This window comes from Pelodiscus sinensis, chromosome 2 (genome assembly GCF_052426305.1).
Source record: "Pelodiscus sinensis isolate ZL-2025 chromosome 2, ASM5242630v1, whole genome shotgun sequence".
In the NCBI taxonomy this organism is placed as follows: Eukaryota; Metazoa; Chordata; order Testudines; family Trionychidae; genus Pelodiscus; species Pelodiscus sinensis.
The window spans coordinates 79,515,326-79,537,827 of NC_143053.1; the positions used below are offsets into that span (position 1 = coordinate 79,515,326).

At 41.1% G+C, this 22,502-nt stretch overlaps 1 protein-coding gene across 4 annotated transcripts in view; it reads right to left on the reverse strand.

Annotated features, from left to right (window-relative positions):
- The window catches only part of LAMA3 (laminin subunit alpha 3), a 194,752-nt gene that overhangs the window by 164,435 nt on the left and 7,815 nt on the right, over positions 1-22,502 (reverse strand). For all 4 annotated transcript variants that reach the window (XM_025181720.3, XM_075920832.2, XM_014570532.4 and 1 more), the window contains exons 2-3: positions 21,811-21,963; positions 1,574-1,691 (exon numbers count right to left, since the gene is read on the reverse strand). In XM_025181720.3, the coding sequence (XP_025037505.3) occupies positions 1,574-1,691; positions 21,811-21,963 (271 nt within the window). The remainder of the gene's footprint in view (positions 1-1,573; positions 1,692-21,810; positions 21,964-22,502) is intronic.

The window sequence follows — 22,502 nt, forward strand, 5'->3', positions numbered from 1 at the left end:
GCAATGGCCCCACATGGCCATGCTGAAGTTTCTGCAGCAGTTTGTACAGGCTGCCTTTCTGGCCCTGCACAAGCTTGACTCAGATCTCATTCTTGAGACCCTCTCCCTATGCGTGGGAGCAAGACCTGTGCAACCACACACCATAGTCGAGAGGCATTTTTGGAGGCTGGATACAGTCCCAACTGGTGGGACTGGCTGGTCGTAGAGTGGTGGGACGACCAGCAGTGGCTCCAAAACTTCCGCATGCGGAAGGCCACATTTTTGGAGCTGTGTGCCTGGCTCGCTCCCGCCCTCCTAGACACCCACCTGCGGCCCCCATTCCCCTGGAGAAGGTTGCAATCACCCTCTGGAAGCTTGTCACCCCAGACAGCTACTGGTCAGTGGGCAACCAGTTCGGCATGGGGAAGTCCAACGTCAGGGCCCTCCTCATAGAGGTAAGGCACTCTTGCGCTGCAGTCCCTGCATGAGGGGGGAGAGGAGAAGACCTGGAAAAGGTGGTCCCTAGGGAAAGCGGGGTAGGGTAGCCTGGAGAGAGAGGTAAGCCCCATCCCCAGGGGGGTTGTGTCGTCTCGCCCTCACACAACCCTGCTGCTGGGAAGACAGCCTCATAGGGGGTGGCTCCTGGGGTGTTGGAGGGGGAAGGGAGGGGAAGAGGCAGGCACTTTCCCATGGCTCAGGGACTCCCTCTCATGCTCTTTTTTGTGTGTTTTTTGGTCTCCTCTGCAGGTGGCGAGGGCCATCAACTCCATCCTGCTACACAGGGTCATCCGCCTGAGAGACCTGGACTCAACTGTCCCAGGATTTACCGCCCTGGGGTTCCCCAACTGCGGGGAGCCATAAATAGGACTCATGTCCCGATCTACACACCTAAACATCAAGCAGTCCAGTATATCAAATCTACTTTTCTATGGTCAGGGTGCTGCTCCAGGGTCATCTTCCTGTCACAAGGTTTGTCCAGGGTGCCTGGAGCTTTAAGAGGGGACAGGAGACAGGAACTATAGAATTGTGATTACTTTGGATGGAGTGGCCACCAGGGCACCTGTGTTATTTCTTGGAGGCTTCTTCTTTTCAAAAAAAAAAAACCCCTCTTCCCCGTCCAGACATGCCCGTCCAGGCGTTCTTCTTCGTAGGAAGAGGTTTACTGCTTCCTCAGTTTTTTTGATTTTTTTTTCGAAAGAAAGCAACTGCAGTGTGAACGTAATTGAGTTTTTTCAGAAAAACAGCCATTTTTCTGAAAAAACTCTGTAATATAGACATAGGCAGAGACTTCTTAAGGCTCTTTGGAATAAAAGTTACTGGCAACAAGTGACTAACCTGTTTAAAGTGTACGTCTCTGGGCTAATTTAATCAAAAAGTTTCTTAACTTTCAAATCATGTTGTGTTAATTTTGCTAATGAATGCTAAGAATAAGGCTTTTCTAGGATTATGAGTTAACAGTTATGCTGGATCCTTTTCAAACACATGTCACATTGCCAAACTTTATTCAGTGAAACCCCCAGGTTGATTTTTGTTTTTAAATTGTACAAATGATTAAAACCACAAAAACCACAGTGATGCAAGAATTACTACTCACAAGCAAAATATTGCCAAGGTGCATACGTTCTTCCAAAGTCTACAGATCTTTCTAACACCCAAAGGTCTGGGCGAGGAGAATTTGCAAACTTGATAAGGATGTAAGCAACATGGAAGAGCTGGAAACAAAATACATGTAGATATTAACATAAGTAATGCTAGAAGCAAACAGAAGAGCTTAAGTTGTATAAAATTCAGTAATTAGTAAAACTAATATTAAATTAACAACTTGTATTTTGTAAAATGGTAAGAAAGCAGATGGTTTTTCAGTTGAATGCCTACAAAAACAACAGAGCAGATTCTCAGCTGGTGAGTTCAGCAGAGTAGCACCATGTGGCACAATGGCCCAACGCACTGGAAAAGCTACACTTGGATTATGCTCAATGTCAATGTTTCTGAATCAAACTAGCTCAGTCTAGCATGTGATTAACTACACAGATGTGAGTAACAGAATTCACAGTGAAAAGCTAGAGATTCAATTCACCATTGACTAGAGCCACAAATAACCCCGGTGCCTCATTTTGATTATCCCATTGCAATATTTGTGTCACATACTTAACATCATTATGATGTAGTCAAGCAAAATCACAAGGACAATGATAATAAAATAGCATAACACAGAAAATTAATCTCAGCATTTAAATGCCCTAGGAAAAAAGCAAAAGATTTTCAAAAATTGCCAACTGGTAATATCTTTTTTTTTAATTAATCTGCTGTTAAATAAATTATATAACTTTTATTGACAAGTAATCACACTCATCTTTACAAACATTTTCAGTGGTTTTTTTTTCTTTTCTGATAAATGCAAACAATGGAGGTGTATTTGATGTTTCTCAGATTCCCCCTTAGCCTCCACTTCCTTCTGGGAAAGTAACAGCACTGACATTCACAATGAGATATGAAAGTCTGAATTCAGCATGGGATGTAAGCATGTGTCTATCTTGATGGCACCAGAACTATTCACATGCTTAAGCTAGACCCATCCAGTGCTTAATTTATGCCAGTGCTTCCAGGATTTAAGCCCTAGCACCACTAGGTTTGGCTGTTCATAGCCCCAGCTCCTTTGCCTTGTAGCCTTAGTTATGAAAGTAAAACAACTGTTTGAGCCTCAGCACCTAATTAATTACTTGAGACCTGGTATGCATTTCATTACAAATTAAGCATTGGATGCATGGTTCAGTGCCTCACTGAAGTGAGGTCTAAAACAGCAACTATTATTTCTAAAAACAATTTTGAACGATCAGTTTAATTATATATTCTTAGCAAACCTTTAACTCTCTAGAGTTCTTATCCCACAGACTTCAACAGAAAAGGGAACAGGAGGTAATATATAATACCTAATCATTTCGGCTTTCTTTTGCTTCCTTTGTAAGACAAATTTCTGACAGCACAAGACAAAATTTCAATTAGAACTGCTCAAAAACTTATCGCCAATTACCTTTTTCCTGATAAAGTTTCATACCAAGAGTTATCAGTTTTAGCTTCAGAAAATCAAAAGATTTGCTCAAAAAAAACCTAACTGAATTTGAATAAATCAAGAGTCAGAACATGATTCAAATAGAAACTATATTTTAACTGCTCTTCCCCTCAATGCAACTATATTTTATGTCACTTTCCAGATACTATGTGCTGTCTTTGAAGTAACAGAACATCTGCACAAAATCCAAATATACAGCAGGTGAAAACATGCCACTGTATAATTTTTCTATATTTATTAAGACATGCTGCCAAAGAGACATAATTTAAGATCACCACAGATTGAATGAACTTCTCAACTTTCAGCATCTACTTGTTGGAAAGTTCTACATTAAAATACTACCTATCACTTTCATGTCTCTTAAATGTTCTTAAACCACTCTCAGAAAGTTGCATTAAAGTGATCAAATATCTAACTAAAATAATTTCTGGTATCATTAAGTTATCTGCTCTGGAAAAGTATGCTTGAAAAGAGAATGTGTGTTTGTCAGTAACCTCACGTGTTCATTACACTACTCAATAAATAGTTTGTGCCTGTTTCTATTTAGCATGGGCAATGTGTCCATATCAATATGGAAGGACAAAGAATACAGTGACATGACCAGTAGTGCCAAGAGCCCATCTGGAGGTTATAATTAATATATGAATATAGACAAATTCTATAGAAATGAGTTTCTAGGTATGGATTTAAATGAAAAGATGGGGAATGGATTAACAAGCTGTATGATTCAAGCCACTGGATGAATACAAAGGATTATTATTTTATTACTGATCAAGACTAAATAAAATATATCAAGAAGGCATTAATTTTTTAAAAAGCTTCATATTCTAAAGATCAGTAGTGGCCCAACTTGGACTTGGAAAATGAGTTCCATGTACAGGGGTTCTCATGGTACGAGACCTAGAGGCAAGAAGGAAGAAGGCAAGAAAGGGATGCCAAGGAAAGTGGTTTATGAAGATGAAGAGACAAGGAGGAGGAAGAATGTGAGAGGAAATAAAAATAGAGAGGTAGCCTGCAGTGCACGGGGATGTGCCTTAAAGTGAAATCAGGGAGTTTGAGCTGGAAGCACAGAGAAAAAAGGAGCCAGTGGAGGGATTCAAACAGAGCAAATGTGAACAGATGTGAAAAGCAGAATGTGAACAAAATGATTTTAGCAACAGCATTGCGAACTAAATGCATTGGGCAATGTGTGAATGGGACTAAGCTTTTAATTCGTCAATTCCAGTTGCAATCAAAGGGTGTGTGGTCTTTTTTCAAAAAAACTTCCCCTGCTTCTAGACTGTTGCCATGTTCTTTCAAAAGTAAATCGAAAGAACGTGGCAGTTTTTTCAACAGCGGAAAACCTCATTGTCATCTTGGAAGATACAATACAGACTTTTCCTGTGAACCTCCTTCAAACTTGACATATGCATGCAGATGGCCTTGAAATGCTAACAGATATCCAGACAAAGCAAAAAAACATTCAAATCAGAAACAAACAAAGTTTCTTCAGGCACAAATGGTAGGGATACTTCACAGTTAGAAATTTCCAACTTGACATTACAAATACCCCACACTACCAAGCCCACTATTTCAGAATAATGGGCCATGGAATTCAAACTCTGTATTCCAGCTTTTCATCAAGAATAACACTAATTCCCAACTTGTAAGTCCAAAATAATATTAGTATGGACACTCCAGTGCCACTAATTCGAACTTACTGGCCTCCATGAGCCCTCCCCCAGAGTGCTTCCTGGGGCTCTGAATCTGAGGTAACATATCCACATTAACAGAGCCTGCCTCAGACTACATTAGATTCTTCCCTGTAGTGATGACATACAAGTTCAAATTTGTTAAATCAGGCATTCTTAAATCAAATTTAGTAATTTTGAAATAATTTCCTAGTGTAGACATGGCATAAGGTACTACAAGACTACTCTTAAAATAAAGGCAAGTTCAAGAATCTTTGACAAGAAATGACTTTAGCTGGGTAGGAATCTCAATGAATTTGTTTGTTTGCTTAAGTTTGTTTGCTTGTTTGTTTTTTGCCAAATCCTTATTTTATCCTATCAACGTTTAAAGGTTTTCTGTGACTCTTCGATTTTTCATAAAAAATTTCTGACATCTTTTTTTTTCTTTAGAACTTCAAAGGTTCTCCCAAGATACACTTGCACTTTGAAACACATTGACAGAAAAGGATACCTGAAGTACACCCTCAACTATGTATTTTATGTGCAATTATTACAGCTGCATGTGTAAACCAGATAACTATATGAATCAACTGCTTACTGAGCCACCTAACTTGTCATTTGCTCTTTCACTCACACTGTTTATTCACAAAACTGCAGTCCTCTCTCTGAAAGCTGGGCACTGAAGGTGAGTGGAAGATATGCTACTCTTTGTTATCTAGGCACCTGTAAGCCTCTCGTAATAAAAAGACGGGGGCAAAACAGGCGTAGGTTCCAATTCTGCAAAAACGTACATACATGCGTAACTTTATACATGTGAACAGTCCTAATGACGTTAGTGGAACATCTCAAATTCATAGCATTAAATATGCGTGTGCATGCACAACTGGGCTTCTTATTCACCATGTTGCTTCAGTATCTTACTTTAAATTTACCAAACATTTGCAGAAAAAAACTTCTTGTTCTTTCTTCCTTGATAGAAAACTAAATCAAATGCTTTGTTCACTTGATGCTGAAATTAAACTATTATGTAACAAAAAAGTTGTATAAACTAATGGTTCTAAACTAGGGGTCCAGAACCCACTGAGGGGCCACAAGAAGTTTTCACGGTGACTGCCAAGCAAGGCCAGCATTAGATTTGCTGGGGTCCCAGGCACAAAGCCAAAGCTCTACTACATGGGGCTGAAGCCCAGGGCCATATGCCCTGCCACTTGGGGCTGAAACAGAAGACTGAGCAACTTGATTTTGCAATGTGGTGTTGGGCCTCTTTCAGTTCTCTTGCTTGCTATCTGTGAACAATGACCCTGGCTTTTTATAATTAGAAAATCATCTGTAGTAGCCGTGGAGTTTATATTGAAAAAGGTGAGAACCAAATGAGCATTTTGCCTCTGTACAGCACTTGAAAAAAGGGTTTAACAAGAGTTTTCTTGTAATATAGTTCAATCAGTAGTTTCCTTTAAAACTAGTTTTAAACACTAATTTATCTTTCAATAGGAATAAACACTATTGCAGCTGGCAAGCAGCCTACATAGTAGCAGGAATTATACTAATTTCAAACCAGGAATGCTGATGTTAGATATGTGATTTACAGTTATCAAGATGAGAATCGTACAGTGTGATTTGATTTATGGACCACAAAATAATCTCTAATTCACATTTAACACAATATTTACAATTCACACAATATAACTAAGAAGAAAAATATACTGTGTACTATTCAGGATCTAAACCTGGCTAATTTGCCAATCTAACTGCAATCCTCCTTGTAATCTTTTTAGTGCTTTGTTATTTGTTGAGTGATGACTATTGTGCTTAGCACTGTACATTATGCAAAGGACAACAGGATGTCTACTCTGCTCATACAAACTAATGACCCAACTCTACAAACGCTGACTGCGAAGAGTACTGTAGTCTAAACTCCTTACCAGCGGTCACAGGATCTAATTTTATTTGCTGCCTATAGAATGTGAAGAAGGGAAAAGTATATGAAGTCTATACATATAGTATCCAGCCCAGAGAAGGACCCAATCTTGAAAAATGAGGATCACCTTGTAAGAGGCACTGACAGCCCTCAATTGTAAGTCCTAATTCAGCAAAGCACTTAAAAACACATCTAAAAATCCATTGATTTGAATGTGTGTTACCCACATGCTTACCTTTAAGCATACGTGTAAGTGCTTTGCTGAATTGTAGCCTCCAGCACCACCCAGGAATCACTCTAGGCAGTGTGCAATTCTTTTAAATGAGCCCTAAAATGAGCCATTCTTTTAAATTGGTCAGCTTATGATCCTGTGAATTTTGGTTACTGTTGCCAAATCCTGTGATATTGATATAGATTAAACTTCTGGTTTCTTCAGGGACGGAATCAAAGTTATTTCTATCATTTTTTGTTAACATCTCTGCAAGATCTAAGAGCTACCACTTATCTAAATTAGTAATTACTACTTCTGAATAATAATATCTGGCAAATCCCACGCCAGAAATTTTGCAGCTGAAACTACAGTATATAAAAGCCTGCACCTGAACCACATTTCTTACCACACTTGCTTACCCAGAAGCAGTAAATTCTAAAACCCAAGATCCATCAACCCAAAACCACAAAATATCATTCTTCCCATAGATTCAAGTACCCACTTGTATTTACATTTACAAGACTTGATACACTTTCAACGTTTATGTCATTTTACCACTTATGCTAGCCACTAACACTAAACTGATAGAGAGATCCACAAGTGGAAGCAGCTGTTGTACAAATTGCTTTGCTTTTCAAGCTCCTTTCAGGCAATGGTGTAGATAACAAAGTCAGTGATTATAAATAACAGTGCCTTGACTCCTGCAAAGAAGTACAGCACAATCACGTATTTTTTTTATTTTGTTGTATGCAGCTAGTGCTCATTAAATGTGCCTCAATGACAGCACTAGAGATTCCAATCCTTTGTTCATTGAACAGGAATGCTATCCCACCAGCACTGTAAGGTTTCCCATACTTCTTGGCCAATGAGCCTTCTCCATGTTCTGGAAGAACCAACTTCCAGAGGCAAAAAGGTAGTTCAATATTCAGGCACAGTCAACCCTGAATCCTTCTGCTGAGACAGCTGATAAGTGTGCCATTTAGTGACTGACATAACCATGTAGTTTTTTCATACAGGCACTTTTCCACTGGAAACTGGAGCAAAGCCAACCTCAATGTACACAATAATTCTTACATATTGGCTATTTCTTCACAGAACAGCAAAGCTATTCATACAAGTAGGGACTTGTGGGATTGAACCCATAATCAGGCAAGAGATAAAACAAATCATTTTATGAGAGCTCAAATCTAGAGAGACAGGGAGAATGGTAGCATTGTCAGCACACTGACAGAGAGCGGGCGGAGGGAGAAGAGAGGTTTGGCAGAAAAGATCAGGGGTTCAGTTTTGACCATGTTAATTTTAAGATGACAATGAGATATTCAGGAAGAAATGTCAATGAGACATGTTGAAACATAGGACTAAACTAGAGAGAAAGCAGAAGGAGACTAAGGGTAGAGCTATGAGTCAACATCCTAAAAGATGGTAATTAAGCCAATAAATGAGATCAAATGGAGAAGAGGAAGGGATGAATGACAGGCCTCAGTATGATCTATGCCAGGGGTGGGCAATAATTTTTGCAGAGGGGCCAGGAGTAGGGCCTCGGGCATAAAGGGCAGGGCCTTAAATAGAAGGGGCAGTTACTTCTACCTGCCACACACCCCTGGCGGGGGAGAAGAGACTTCATGTGCTCCCTGTCCCCAGGCCAATTGCGATCTGGGGGCAGGGGAACACGTGAAGTTTCTTACCCCCCACGCTCACCCTGCCAGGGGCACATGATGCCTAAAGGGAAACACCAGCCATTTTGAACAGCTGGCAGCTCCCTCTGCGCACTGCGTACTCCTGGTGCAGGGAGGAGACTTTGCATGCTGCCCCTCGCCCCCCCACTGGGCCTGATTTTGCACTGCCCAATACTTGTATACACATCTCTGGAGCAGATGCTTTTCCTGCCCCCCATTAGTTATGGCCCTTTAAGATGCAGCTGTCTGCTGACTGAGTGCAAGCGGTCCACAGATTGAGAATCACTGCCTTAGAGAAAAGAGCCAAGTGTGGAGAGCTATGAAGTGTCTCCATGACAACTCTAGGGCCCCTGGTGTTCCTTGTCATACTCCCAAGCAGCATAGCTCCTTTGGAAGTGTACTGCCATAACTTCCTCTGCAGGCGGATGCCTCCACAACCAAGTTTCCCTTGTGCAGTGAGAGGCAGGGGATGGGAAAGAGTGTGTGATTTTTTCTGCCTAATTATTGAGGCATTAATACACAGCCCTGCACCCAGGTCCCCAAAATTCCTAACTCTTTTCCACAAGGATCTCAACACCAGAGAGAGCCAGCCAAGGGGACAGCGCTACACAGGAATATCTGTGGGTCTGTGAGGAAGCAATGTCACACATTAATCTGAAAATCCCTTCACAGGTTCAAGAGACTATAATATTGTTCTTCCACTGATGTTCTAATGCCATGTATAGAACTCACCTGTACTGTTAAAAGAGCTGCTACTCTACACATTAGAGCTGGCTGCATTTCCATGATGGTGAATGGATTCCTATATATATCCCTTATTCATTTTACAGAAGAGTTGGGAGGCTAAATACTTTGAAATCTTCAGTTGAAAGATGCTATAGACGTGTCAATTATTATTTTTTGTGAACTGAATTTTACAGTCCTCAACCAGGCAAATCTCCAGTGGGAACTATGCCTAAGAAAAAAAGACTGCGTGTTTGGATACTTCATATTTAACACAGAGCTCTGTGTAAGCTCAAATGCTTGTCTCTCCTACCAACACAAATTGGTCTACCCACCTTGTCTTTCTAGTACCCTGAAACCAACACAGCTAAAACACTAGAAACAACTAATATAAAGTGTCAGTTTTATTACAAAAGAGAAGAGATTTTACATCACAACATGATACCAGACAGCTGATTAACAGTCTCAGCAAAGGCTTGCTAATTGGAGCACATAAAGGGGTTAATCATACAGGACACATTCAATCCACAAAAATCACCTAATGTAAAAACACTTCTCCACAAGATTTGTCAAGTATTGAGTAATGTTTAAAAATTTTCATTATTGGCAGATTTTGTAAGAACCTCAAGTCTTTCAAAGATCATGCCACTGGCTTAAGGTTCTTGTTTTGGTTTGGAGGAGGTATGAATACTAATTAACATTAAATATAGCTGTAAAACTGGATAAAAGCAAGATCAAAGTGGAAATCAAATGCTGAATATGAGTTGCTGAGCTTTTCTGCTTGTAGTTCTGCCACTGACTTGCATGATCTTAGGCAAGTCACTCGTATTGCTGTGTGTGCCCCAGTTTCTTTTTGATAAAATAGGACTGCAATAGTTTACAGAGGTAATGTGAGGTTAATTCAATAATATTTGAGATCTGCTTACATAGTAAAAGTAAAGATAGAAGGAAAAGTAAATACATAATTACTGTATTGCAACACAGTTACTTGGAGAGATTTTGTAATACTTTTCATGGTGCTGTTGGTCTATTCATAGCCCATATAAGGTACAGCTGTGATCATGGAAAAATAAAATCTAAAAAATATCTGCCTGATCCGGAGACAAGCAGGGACCTGACCCCCGTTGCTAGCTGAGGGCATCACATTTGCTGGCGCAATTAGTTTCACTGAATACTTTAGGATTATGCTCCTCATTCATGGGGAAAGCCTGACATGCAACACGTTGCCATGCAGTGATTTTCTGGGAAGAAAAAAAAATAAAAATAATAAAAAAATCTAAATCCAACACACAAATTTCTTACTTTTATGAGAATTTATTTCTTGAGGTGCCAAATGTTCTAGTAATATTCTGAATACAGCAATAAAAAAAAAAAACCAGTAAACTGCACTGTGCTTATTCTTTTTCTTGGAGATTCAGGACTACCACAAACCATTTCTCCTCATATATTCTTCATTGTCCTGACTCTCTTAGGGCACGGAGTCCGCACTAGCAGACATTTAAAAATGGCGGCGCCCGGCTTTATGCAAATGAAGCCCAGGAAATTCAAATCCCGGGCTTCATTTGCAACTCCGGTTGCCTACATTACCACCCTAGTTCGAACGAGGGTGGTAGTGTAGACATACCCTCACTGGTTGAACCTCCCAGATCTGGGACTCTCTGGTCTGGCAACATCTGTGGTCCGGCAGGGCCAGCGATGCTGCTGGACAAAAGAGCCCCAGAGAAACGCAGGGGCTGAGGTTGGGCCAGGAGGCATCTGGGGAGTCCTGCCCCGGCCCAGAACCCTCAGCATCAATGGGGCCAGGTAGTGGCAGGAAAGCCCCAGTGTCAGCAAGGCCAGCGGTAGCCTGGGAGCTCCTGCCTGGGCCTGGGAACCCCTGGTGTTAGAAAGGCCATACGGCTGCGCACTCCTAGCCCCGCCAGGGAATCCCCGGCTGCAGCTGGGCTGCCTGATGCCAGGTGGCCCCAGCCAGGAACCCTGAGAGACTCGTGGTGGCAGCAGGGCTCGGGTGACTGGGCAGCCTCCACCAGGGAACCCCCGGTTGAAGCCCGGCTGGCGGAGGCAGCTGGCCGGAATCCCAAGTGGCAGCAGTGCAGCCCCAGCAGCGGGGCTGGATGGCTGGGCAGCGGCAGTGAGGGAAATCCCGGTGGCAGCAGGGCCAGCGATGGCAAGGTGGCCTAAACCAGGATCTCTGGAGAACACCCTGTGGCAGCAGCCAAGTGGTATCCACCAGGAACCCCGGGAGACTCTAGGGCAGCAGGCAGGCAACAAGGTGGGGAGCTGTGCTGGATAGCTTTATTGGGGCCAGCGACAGGGCAGGGGCCCCATGGAGAGAAGCCCAGGAGCAGGGCAGCCAGGAGGGGAGCACTGACCTCCCCTGGTCCGGCAAATTCCCTGGTTCAGGTCAGCTCAGGTCCCCAGGATGTTGGACCAGAGAGATCTCTCCTGTACTTAGAGAGATGACTCTGTGTGTGTGCGCACATGCACACAGAAAATCTGACCCATGTGCATCTACAGTAATTATTCATTTAACACGTGCCCGCTTAACATGTTTTCGCAATAGCACAATTTTTTTTTAAGGAACGTTTTTCAAATAACACGACCATCCCCGAAATAATATGAAAATAATCAAGTAGTGGACTACTTTGCGCAGCAGTATAAGTTGGTGAAAACAGTGCTAACATGCATGAGCGGATGAATTCATGTGGTCACAGCACTCCTCCGCTCACTCACGTGTTTATCTTTGTGTTTTAACAAACCGCGGCGACTTGTGTTGCAAGATATCTTGTGTTGCTAGATATCTGATGTTGACGTTGACAACCCAGCACCAACAAAAAATTGACTTTACCACCACCATCTGAAACGCAGCCCCTACCTTTTCCATTATTTGTAATGGGAAAATTGACCCCGCATAGCACGTTTTTGCTTAGCACGAACATTTTCAGAAATGTATGTATAGTGTTAAATGAGGAATTACTGTACACACAAAGGCATCTCAGCAACATTTTTTGGTCTTCTAGATATTTCCTTAGAATTATCACTGACAGGTGAATGATAAATCGACTTTTTACAGTATTTCTCCACATTTTCCATACCGTGGATGGCTCTGTGCTGCAACAGAATAAAGGGTTTTGGAGCGCCTCTCCCATCTGCCAGTGTGCCATTGTCTCATGATACACTGAGACCTGCCTGTTAACCTCAGTTTAAGAATCCATGATTTCAAAAATATATTATATTCTATTTATAGAGAGGAAAAATAGTATTTTGGACATAGCAATCCACTCCTTATCTTCCGTTTACTATAGAAATGTATTTAAAATATAATTAAATGGAATAAATTACATAGAACATTTTTTATTTATTGCACAGAATCTTACTGAGTCTGGACATTTGAACATTTATTTTACTGTCAATAAAACACAGTGAAGATACCAAGCATAACTAAGAGCAATGATAAATCTTTTTTAAAATAATTTTTACAATCATTTTAGCTGTCAGACATCCCTTTCTTAACAGCCACCATTATGTTGCTCTCCTGCATCTTCACCTCTGCCTTCCAGAACAGAGAATTTTGAAAGATATTCAGGACAGTCTTAGAGCAATGACTTTCAAAGAGTTTAATCTCAACTGGATGTCAAATCTGAAGTCACATCAGCTAAAATTAAACATCCCAGAGAGTCAAGTGCAAACTAATGAATTTCAGGAAGACGTTCTACATTCAAAAGGACAAAAGACGTAGAAACCAATGTTGAAAGAATCTGGCCTGCTTCAATTATCAAAATCAACAGTGAAATTGTAACTTAAAACAAGTTACAAACAGCCAGTAACAGTAGGCATGTTATCATGAGGGAGAGATTGCTTCAGGTAGCAGCATTATGTTTGTCTTATTTTTCAAGAGAACTGTGATTGACTGGAAAAAATGTAACTGTAATGTATCAAGCCAGATTGGAAAGTGTGCCAGGATATTTCCATTAAGTAGTCTGAAAACACAAGTGCAGCCCTCAAAATAAAAAAATGTTACTTTCTACAGCAGGCAGATTTTGAGATTCTGGAGGGATTTAAATTTTCCAAAACCATATCACTCTCTTCTGAAACGGACCCACTCTGGGTGGTTTTCTGTTTTGACCAGCTTTCAAAGGTTCTCCACAGAACAGAAAATACCCTTGTTCAGAGAACCAAAACAATATCTTCTAAACAAGGATATTAATACAGGAAGTGAGAGACTCCACTGAGAGTCTTAAAATTTATAATAGCAGGAACACAGCACTTGAAAAACATTTGGTATTATGTTTGACACTGTTTCCTCTAATTGTGGGTATCTGATGACCAAATCATACTAAGCTCCTGTTGTTCCACATATTAATATACTTATTCTTGGTCAATGTAATAGGAGTGTGAAACAGTTCGCAAGCTTCATCTGCACGGAAATTTGCACTGTGTTAAAATAAAGGGTAGAGCAATTACCCCCCTAGTATGTTTAGTCATATTACCCTCTTGCTTTTAGTATTACAGCTCCAAGTTCTACAACACTTTTAAGCAAAAGTGACAAGGAGTCTTGTGGCATCTTACAGACTAACAGATTTGTTGGAGCATAAACTTTCGTGGGTAAAGACCCACTTCATCAGATCTAGCAGATTCAGACTAACACGGCTACCCCTCTGATACTTTTAAACAAGTCACTCATTTTAAGCAGGTGAGTAATTGCATTGAAACTAGCAGATCTATTCAAATGCTTAAAATCAGGCCTCTGCTTTTGCACCTTGCTATTTGTGGGGTCACAACCCCGGGCATGTCTTCTCCAGAAAAATCATGTAGGGGATCCTCAAGAAATCCAATTTGAAGCACTTGGAAGAGGGGAAAATGATCAAGAATAGTTAACATGGTTCCACCAAGGGCAAGTCATGCCTGACCAATCTGATTAGCTTCTATGATGAGGTAACAGGCATGGGAAAGTCAATAGATGTGATATACCTTGACTTTAGCAAAGCTTCTGATATGGTCTCCCACAATATTCTTGCCAGCAAGTTAAGGGAATATTGATTGGATAAATGGACTCTAAGATGGATAGAAAGCTGACTAGACTGTCAAGCCCAACGGGTAGAGATCAACAGCTTGATGTCAGGTTGGTGATCAGTTTCTAATGGTGTGCCCCAAGTATTTGTTCTAGGCCCAGTTTTGTTCAACATCTTTATTAATGACCTGGATGAGAGGATGGGTTGCACCCTCAGCAAGTTCGCAGATGACACTAGGCTGGGGGGAGAGGTAGATATGCTGGAGGGCAGGGATAGGACCAGAGTGACCTAGCCAGACTAGAGGATTGGACCAAAAGAAATCTGATGAGGTTCAACAAGGACAAGTGTAGAGTCCTGCACTTGGGACGGAAGAATCCCAAGCATTGTTACAGGTTAGGGACCGAATGGATAAGTAGCAATTCTGCAGAAAAGGACCTGGGGATTACAATAGATGAGAAGCTGGATATGAGTCAACAGTGTGCCCTTGTAGCGAAGAAGGCGAATGGCATATTAGGGTGCATTAGGAGGAGCACTAGGATCAAGAGAAGTGATTATTCCCCTTTATTCAGCTCTGGTGAGGCCACATCTGGAGTACTGTGTCCAGTTCTGGGCCCACCACTATAGAAACAATGTGGACTCATTGGAGAGAATCCAGCGGAGGGCAAACAAAATGATTAGGGAGCTGGAGCACGTGACCTATAAGGAGAGACTGAGGGATTTAGGTTTGTTTAGTCTGCAGAAGAGAAGAGAGAGGGGGGATTTGATAGCAGCCTTCAACTTCCTGAAGGGAGGTTCCAAAGAGGATGGAGAAAGGCTGTTCACAGTAGTGACGGATGGCAGAACAAGGAGCAATAGTCTCAAGTTACAGTGGGAGAGGTCTAGGTTGGATATTATGAAAAACTATTTCACTAGGAGGGTGGTGAAGCACTGGAATGGGTTACCTAGGGAGGTGGTGGAATCTCCATCCCTAGAGGTTTTTAAGTCTCGGCTTGACAAAGGCCTGGCTGGGTTGATTTAGTTGGGATTGGTCCTGCCTTGGGCAGGAGGCTGGACTTGATGACCCGCTGAGGTCTCTTCCAGTTCTATGATTCTATGATTAACAGCACTGTGCAAATGGCCAATATAGAATGTTTTATATACATTATGCTGGTGTGGAGCACATGTGTGGGTATCATCCTAAATATTACGAGTGAGCCTCAAATTCAGATTGATCCTGGGTTTGAAGTTTAATTCACTAAACAGAGAGGAGTGGATCTAGATCTGTAAAGTGGGAAAATCCAAGAACTCATCAACCTATCTTTCCCAACCCCACTGCTTCCTAATGTCTATAAGTATTCCCCAATACCACAAGACCCGGGGCCACCAACCTATCAGTTCTTGGGGTTCCTTACTTCTCATGTGAGGGAACATGGGACTATCTCTGACAAGTGGTCTGGAGCAGCAAGGAGAACATAGTCCAGAAAACCTTTGACTGAGAGATAACAGTATATACTAGAACAAAATACAGGACTATGTAGCACTTTAAAGACTAACAAGATGGTTTATTAGATAATGAGCTTTCGTGGGCCAGACCCACTTCCTCAGATCAAATAATGGAAGAAAATAGTCACAACCATATATACCAAAGGAGACAATTTAAAAAAATGAACACACATGAAAAGGACAAATCACATTACAGAACAGAAGGGGGATGGGGGGGGGGGGAAGGAAGGTGAATGCCAGTGAGTTAATGATATTAGAGGTGGGGAAGGGGAAATGTCTGTGAGTAAATAGTATTAGAGGTGATAATTGGGGAAGCTATCTTTGTAATGTGTAAGATAGCTGGGGTCTTGGTTAAGTCCAGTGCGGAGAGTGTCGAATTTTAGCATGAATGCCAGTTCAGAGGATTCCCTTTCAAGTGCAGATTTGAATGTCTTCTGAAGTAGGATGCAGGTTAGCAGGTCATTGAGACTGTGTCCTTTCTGGATGAAATGACAAGCAACTGTTTTTTCTTTGTGATCCTGTCTAATGACGCCCCATCATCTCTGGTATTGGCACACTCACTACTGGTCTATCCAGCTATGTAGACTCTCTCCTCAAACCCTTCGCAACCAACACCCCCAGCTATCTCCGAGACACTACTGACTTCCTAAGGAAACTACAAAACATCGATAACCTCCCCAATAACACCATCCTTGCCACCATGGATGTAGAAGCACTATACACCAACATCCCACATGAAGACGGATTACAAGCTATTAGAAACACTATCCCAGAGGACACCACTGCCAACCTGGTAGCAGACCTATGTAACTTCGTTCTCACCCACAATTATTTCCAGTTTGAGAACAACTTATACCTCCAGATCAGCGGCACAGCCATGGGTACACGCATGGCCCCACAGTATACTAATATCTTTATGGCTGACCTAGAACAACGTTTCCTCAACTCCCGTCCCCTTTTACCCCTTCTCTACTTACGCTACATTGATGACATCTTTATGATCTGGACGCATGACCAAGAAACACTGGAGACATTCCACAGAGATTTCAACAACCTACACCCCACCATTAACCTCAGCCTGGACCATTCCACACGAGAGATCCATTTCCTGGACACCACAGTACAAATCAACAATGGAAAATTAGACACCACCCTCTACAGAAAACACACTGACTCATACAGTTACCTACATGCTTCCAGCTCCCATCCAGCACACACCATACGATCCATCATCTATAGCCAAGCCCTTCGATACAACCGCATCTGCTCTAATCCCACAGACAGAGACCAGAAACTTCAGGATCTCTACCAAGCATTTATAAACCTCAACTACCCACCTGGAGAAATAAAAAAGCAAATTGAAAGAGCCAAACGAATACCTAGAAACCATCTACTACAAGACAGACCCAAGAAAACCAACAATAGAACACCACTTGTCATCACCTACAGCTCCCAACTTATACCTGTCCAACACATTATCAATAGATTACAGCCTATACTGGAACAGGACACTAAACTCCAAGAAGCTCTGGGAGACAGACCCATAGTCTCCTATAGACAACCACCTAACCTCAAGATGATTCTTACCAACAACCACAGGACATACCACACTAATACCAATCCTGGTACTTTCCCTTGCAACAAACCCCGCTGCCAGCTTTGTCCACATATTCACTCTGCTGACACCATTATTGGGCCTAACCAAGTGAGTTACAAGATCAAGAATACATATTCCTGCGCCTCCAGAAATATAATCTATGCTATCATGTGCCGAAAGTGTCCGTCTGCTATGTACATTGGACAAACGTCTCAGACCCTTCGCCAAAGAATCAATGCCCACAAAACAGACATTAGACAGGATCACAAAGAAAAAACAGTTGCTTGTCATTTCAACCAGAAAGGACACAGTCTCAACGACCTGCTAACCTGCATCCTGCCAGCACTGGTGAAGAAACAGTAACTTGAATATGCCTTTGCAGTGTAGTCATTCACACATGGAATAGGCTAACAGGTTTACCAATTACCCAAGTATCAGAGGGGTAGCCGTGTTAGTCTGAATCTGCAAAACACCATCACAGGACCTAACCAGATCAGCCATACTGTCACTGGTACATTCTCCTGCACATCCACCAACGTAATATATGCCATCATGTGCCAACAATGCCCCACTGCTATATACATCGGCCAAACAGGACAGTCCCTACGTAAAAGAATCAATGGACACAAATCTGATATTAGGAATGGCAACATACAAAAACCTGTAGGGGAACACTTCAATCTTCCTGGACACACAATTGCAGATCTAAAAGTAGCCATCCTGCAGCAAAAAAACTTCAGGACCAGACTTCAAGGAGAAACTGCTGAGCTACAGTTCATCTTTAAGTTTGACACAATCAACTCTGGATTAAACAAAGACTGTGAATGGCTTGCTAACTACAAAAGCAGCTTCTGCTCTCTTGGAATTCACACCTCCAGATCAGCTGCTAGAAGTGGGCCTCATCCTCCTTGATTGGATCCACCTCGTCATCTCCAGCCTGATCCTGGCCTGCATATTTATTCCTGCCTCTGGAAATTTCCACTACATGCATCTGACGAAGTGGGTCTTTGCCCACGAAAGCTTATGCTCCTACACTTCAGTTAGTCTATAAGGTGCCACAGGACTCCTCGTCGCAATTACCCAAGCTTACTCTGCAGAGAAGACATGGCCTATAGCTCTCTCTGTAGAATGCAGCGGAGAAAAATAACCAAATTATAATATAAATATGTGTGTAATTCATTTACATTTGTTTTAAATAAAAAAAAAAAATCTATAAAACCAAAATCACAAAAGTTTAGGTTAACCACTGAAAAGCCTCTATTTCCAGCTTGCATTTCGGCTCCACTTGACAAAGTATGCTAAAGGGCTCCAAAACCATTGCAGAATTAATCCTGAACACTTATGTGAGGTATAGAAGGGTCAACTCCATTTTACAGAAGAGAAAACTAAGGCACGGAGCATGATTTGCCAAAATTACCTAGTTAGTTAGTGGCAGAGTCTCATATAAAACTAAGGCACGGAGCATGATTTGCCAAAATTACCTAGTTAGTTAGTGGCAGAGTCTCATATAAAACTCAGCCTTTCTGTTTTTAACTAATGGAGCACATCCTCCCCTTAAAATCCATTAACTTGAAAATTTATTAAACAAAAAATGAACAGCCTATATAAATAATGACAATGAACAGTTAGTGAAGTCAAAAAGAAGCTCTTCTGTAGCACCGTGTACTTTTATACACAAATTTCCAAAAATGGCCTCTGATGGTGGGCCCCCAATCTGAGACATGTTGTCCCAGATCCTCAAAAATCTGTACAGGCGCACTGATTTCAACAGGTGTTAGTTGCCTAAATATCTTTTAAGAATGGCAATGGTGGGACCTGATTTACAGAAGTGCTGTGCAGCTTCCGCTGTAATCAGTGATATATCAGCAACTTTAAAGAATGGGAGGAATGGTAATTCAACCTGGGCACAGAAAAACTCAGGCAACTAAAAGCAGTGATCTCTTTTTAAACTGGAAGCTCCAACTTTCAAATGATTTCCTAATAGTCACAGATTACAAAAAGATGTGATATGCAGATGTCTCCCCGACCCCTAAAAAGCCTTCTGTGTTATCTAACTATATTTAATTCAATGTTTACTCCTATTTCTTGTTTTGGTCTATAGTATGTTCACCTATTTTTATACTGAATAAAAGCAACCAAAATATATTTAAAAGCATATAAAATAGTAGAGATGCAGATTTACATTGTTTCCTCTAAGATGCGATTACAAAATCTCATGCACAAAGAAAGATATGCCACCTAAAACTGAGGAATGTTTTCCCTACTTCAGAGTTGGAAAGCTTAGAGAAAAGAATTGTGCATCTAAAAAGTAGACCCCAGAGCTATCAGTTTGGGTCCACAATTCAGACAACAGCAATAATATGAAATAACTAAGAACGAGACGAGGGTTATAATAAATAAATAAATAATAATAATAATGTTATTTTCAACTCCACTCCAAGAGAACAGTTCTCAGTTGTGTTTTCATCTCTTTGAACTTTCTATAAACTGAAACTTATATTTACAAACTTACATGCTTAACTTTAAGCAAGAGGGTAACATCACTGTCTTCAATAGAACTACTCACACAAGTGTTTGCTGGACTAGGACCACAGTTTGGATTAAAAAAAAAATGTTTGGCAGAAGTGTGAGTAAGGTCAACAATGGCTATTTACCTTTACCATACAATGTGTAATGCAGTAGTAATTTGTGCCTGTTCAAAATTTGTTTTGTGTTTAGAGGTTCTAATCATCAGAAATTCAAAAGATTCCACACCAAAGTACTTATTGCCAAAATGATAGAACACGGCAACCATACTAGTTCAAAGAAAATTTTCTAAGAACCCCACATTGGACAGATCTGGACTGAGCAAAAACACAATGGGAATGAAAACCATGGGCAATATTGGCAGCTCGTATAAATTGGCAGTGCACAACTGACTTTAATGGAGCTGTGCCTATATATGTCAACTGAGGCTATGTCTAGACTACGGGGCTTTATCGAAAAAAAGTATGCAAATTGTGCTCTGCAATTTGTGTACCTTTTTCCAATAGTTTTTTCAGAACAGGCTTTTCAGAAATTTGGCCCTTCTACACTGGGCCAAATTTCGAAAAAAAAAAAAAAAAAACCTCTTTCAGAAGAGTCCTTCTTCCTCGTGGGAAGAGGAAGACAGGGCTTGCGAAAGAGCACGTCTGCTTTTCCAGAAAAAAAAAAGGCAGAAGAGCAGATGCGTTCCCTGGATGCAGTGGAGTTTTTCCAGGATAGCACTGGTATCCCGGAAAAACCCCATACTGACATAGCCTGAGACTCTGGCCCTACAGGTAAAAAAGCTGAATTTACATATGCCGAGTCTTTCGTATTAGCTACTTGCCTCTCTTGCAGAGGAAGCCTGAGTATTTGAAGGGCCCTGGCAAATTCATCGTCTATTTTGGTCAATTTCAAAGTCATAGGATTTTAAAAATCATAAATATCATGATTTCATATTTTAAATCTGAAATTTCACAGTGTTGTAATTGTAGGGGTCCTGACTCAAAAAGGAGTTGTGAGGGGATCGCCAGGTCATTGTAGGAGGGGATTGTGGTACTGCTACCCATACTTTTGAGTGGTTGCTGGTGGCGGCATTGCCTTAAGAATGAAGTAATGGTGGATGCTGACTAGGAGCACAGCTCTGAAGATAGAGATGCTGCCAGCAGCAGTGCAGAAGTAAAGAGTAGCTGGGATGGTATAACGCTCTGAAATCAGCACAGAAGTAAGGGTGGCAATACTGTGACCACTTTAAAATAACCTTATAGCTCCCCTTCAACTCTCTATTGAGTCAGAACCCCCATTCTGAGAAACACTGTTCTCCCCATTAAATCTGTATAGTATAAAGTAAAAGCACACAAAAGACCAGACTGCATGCTCTGTAACACATTTTTCATAGCTGTGAATTTGTCGGGCCCTAAATAGTTATATTAGTACCCAGCTATCCGCGTCTGTTGTATCTTTCTTTCTGGGCTGCTCTACATCAATAGTTTTCTTCTTTTAAGACAGGGTCCACCAGAGAACAGAAAGCCTCCTGTGGATGGTTAATGGACTCCACCTGAGGCTAAAGTAATCCTCTTCCAGCTATTTTCATCAAGAGACAGTGCAGCATGAATTTCCCCTTGAGCCATGTGGGAAGGGTTATGGAATAAAAGGCAGCGACTGAATTTCAGGGAGCTGATCCTGTGCTGCATAAGATTCATGAATTATGTTTAGATTCCAGTGATGCCAATACAGAACAATCAATATAGTGTCTGTGGCAAGAAGCCCCAAGAAACATACCTGAGAAAGATAATTGCTTAAGTAAAGTTAAATCTGTAACAATCACAGAACATAAACCACAAAAGAATCACATGGTGGACCAAGATTCTCAATTCAAACATTTTTATCTTGCTACTTTAAAGCCTTCATATTGAAATAGAATACAATCAGACCCATTAACCTTCCCCATGAAAAGTTCATGTACTCACCTGTCCAAGGTCTAAAGTGACATTGACTTCATTATACTTTAAGCCTAAAGAGAGAGGAGGACTTTGCCACCAACGTTCAGTTCCGTCAATAGCATTGGTTATTGGGTGAGCTTTATTGGGATCTCCTGCATTGCAATAGTCACAAAACTGTCCCTGAAAAACACCAAAACAAAAGATTTATGCTTAGTTTGATCTAACTGAGAATCAGACACCTCTCTCCATGAAATAACGAATGATGGCTACTACTGCACTATAATATTGAGACAGGGCTTTGACTAGACTTTCTTAAGTGTTGTTGTGGGGTGTTTTGTTTTGCTTTGCTTTGCTTTTGCATGGTATATTTCTGGTTTATATGTAAAGATACTTACCTAATAATTAAAATGGAATGCATAATTAAACCACAAGCATTCATTTTCTTATTTATCATAAACAAACCTCCTTCCAAAGAATCTGCAGTAGAGCAGTGGATATTAATAATTTTACTGATATTCCAGTGAAATTATCAAAACCCACTTATGTAATGTTCTTAATTAAGATATACACACACAAGCCCCAAATAAGCACTGCACTTCATTCAAGAAAGTACTTTGGCCTACATCCACAAGGGTATTTATGTACCTAACTCTTATTGAAATCATTTAATTTTAAGCACATTCTCAAATCCTACACGTTTGTTAAAGTTGCCATCATGT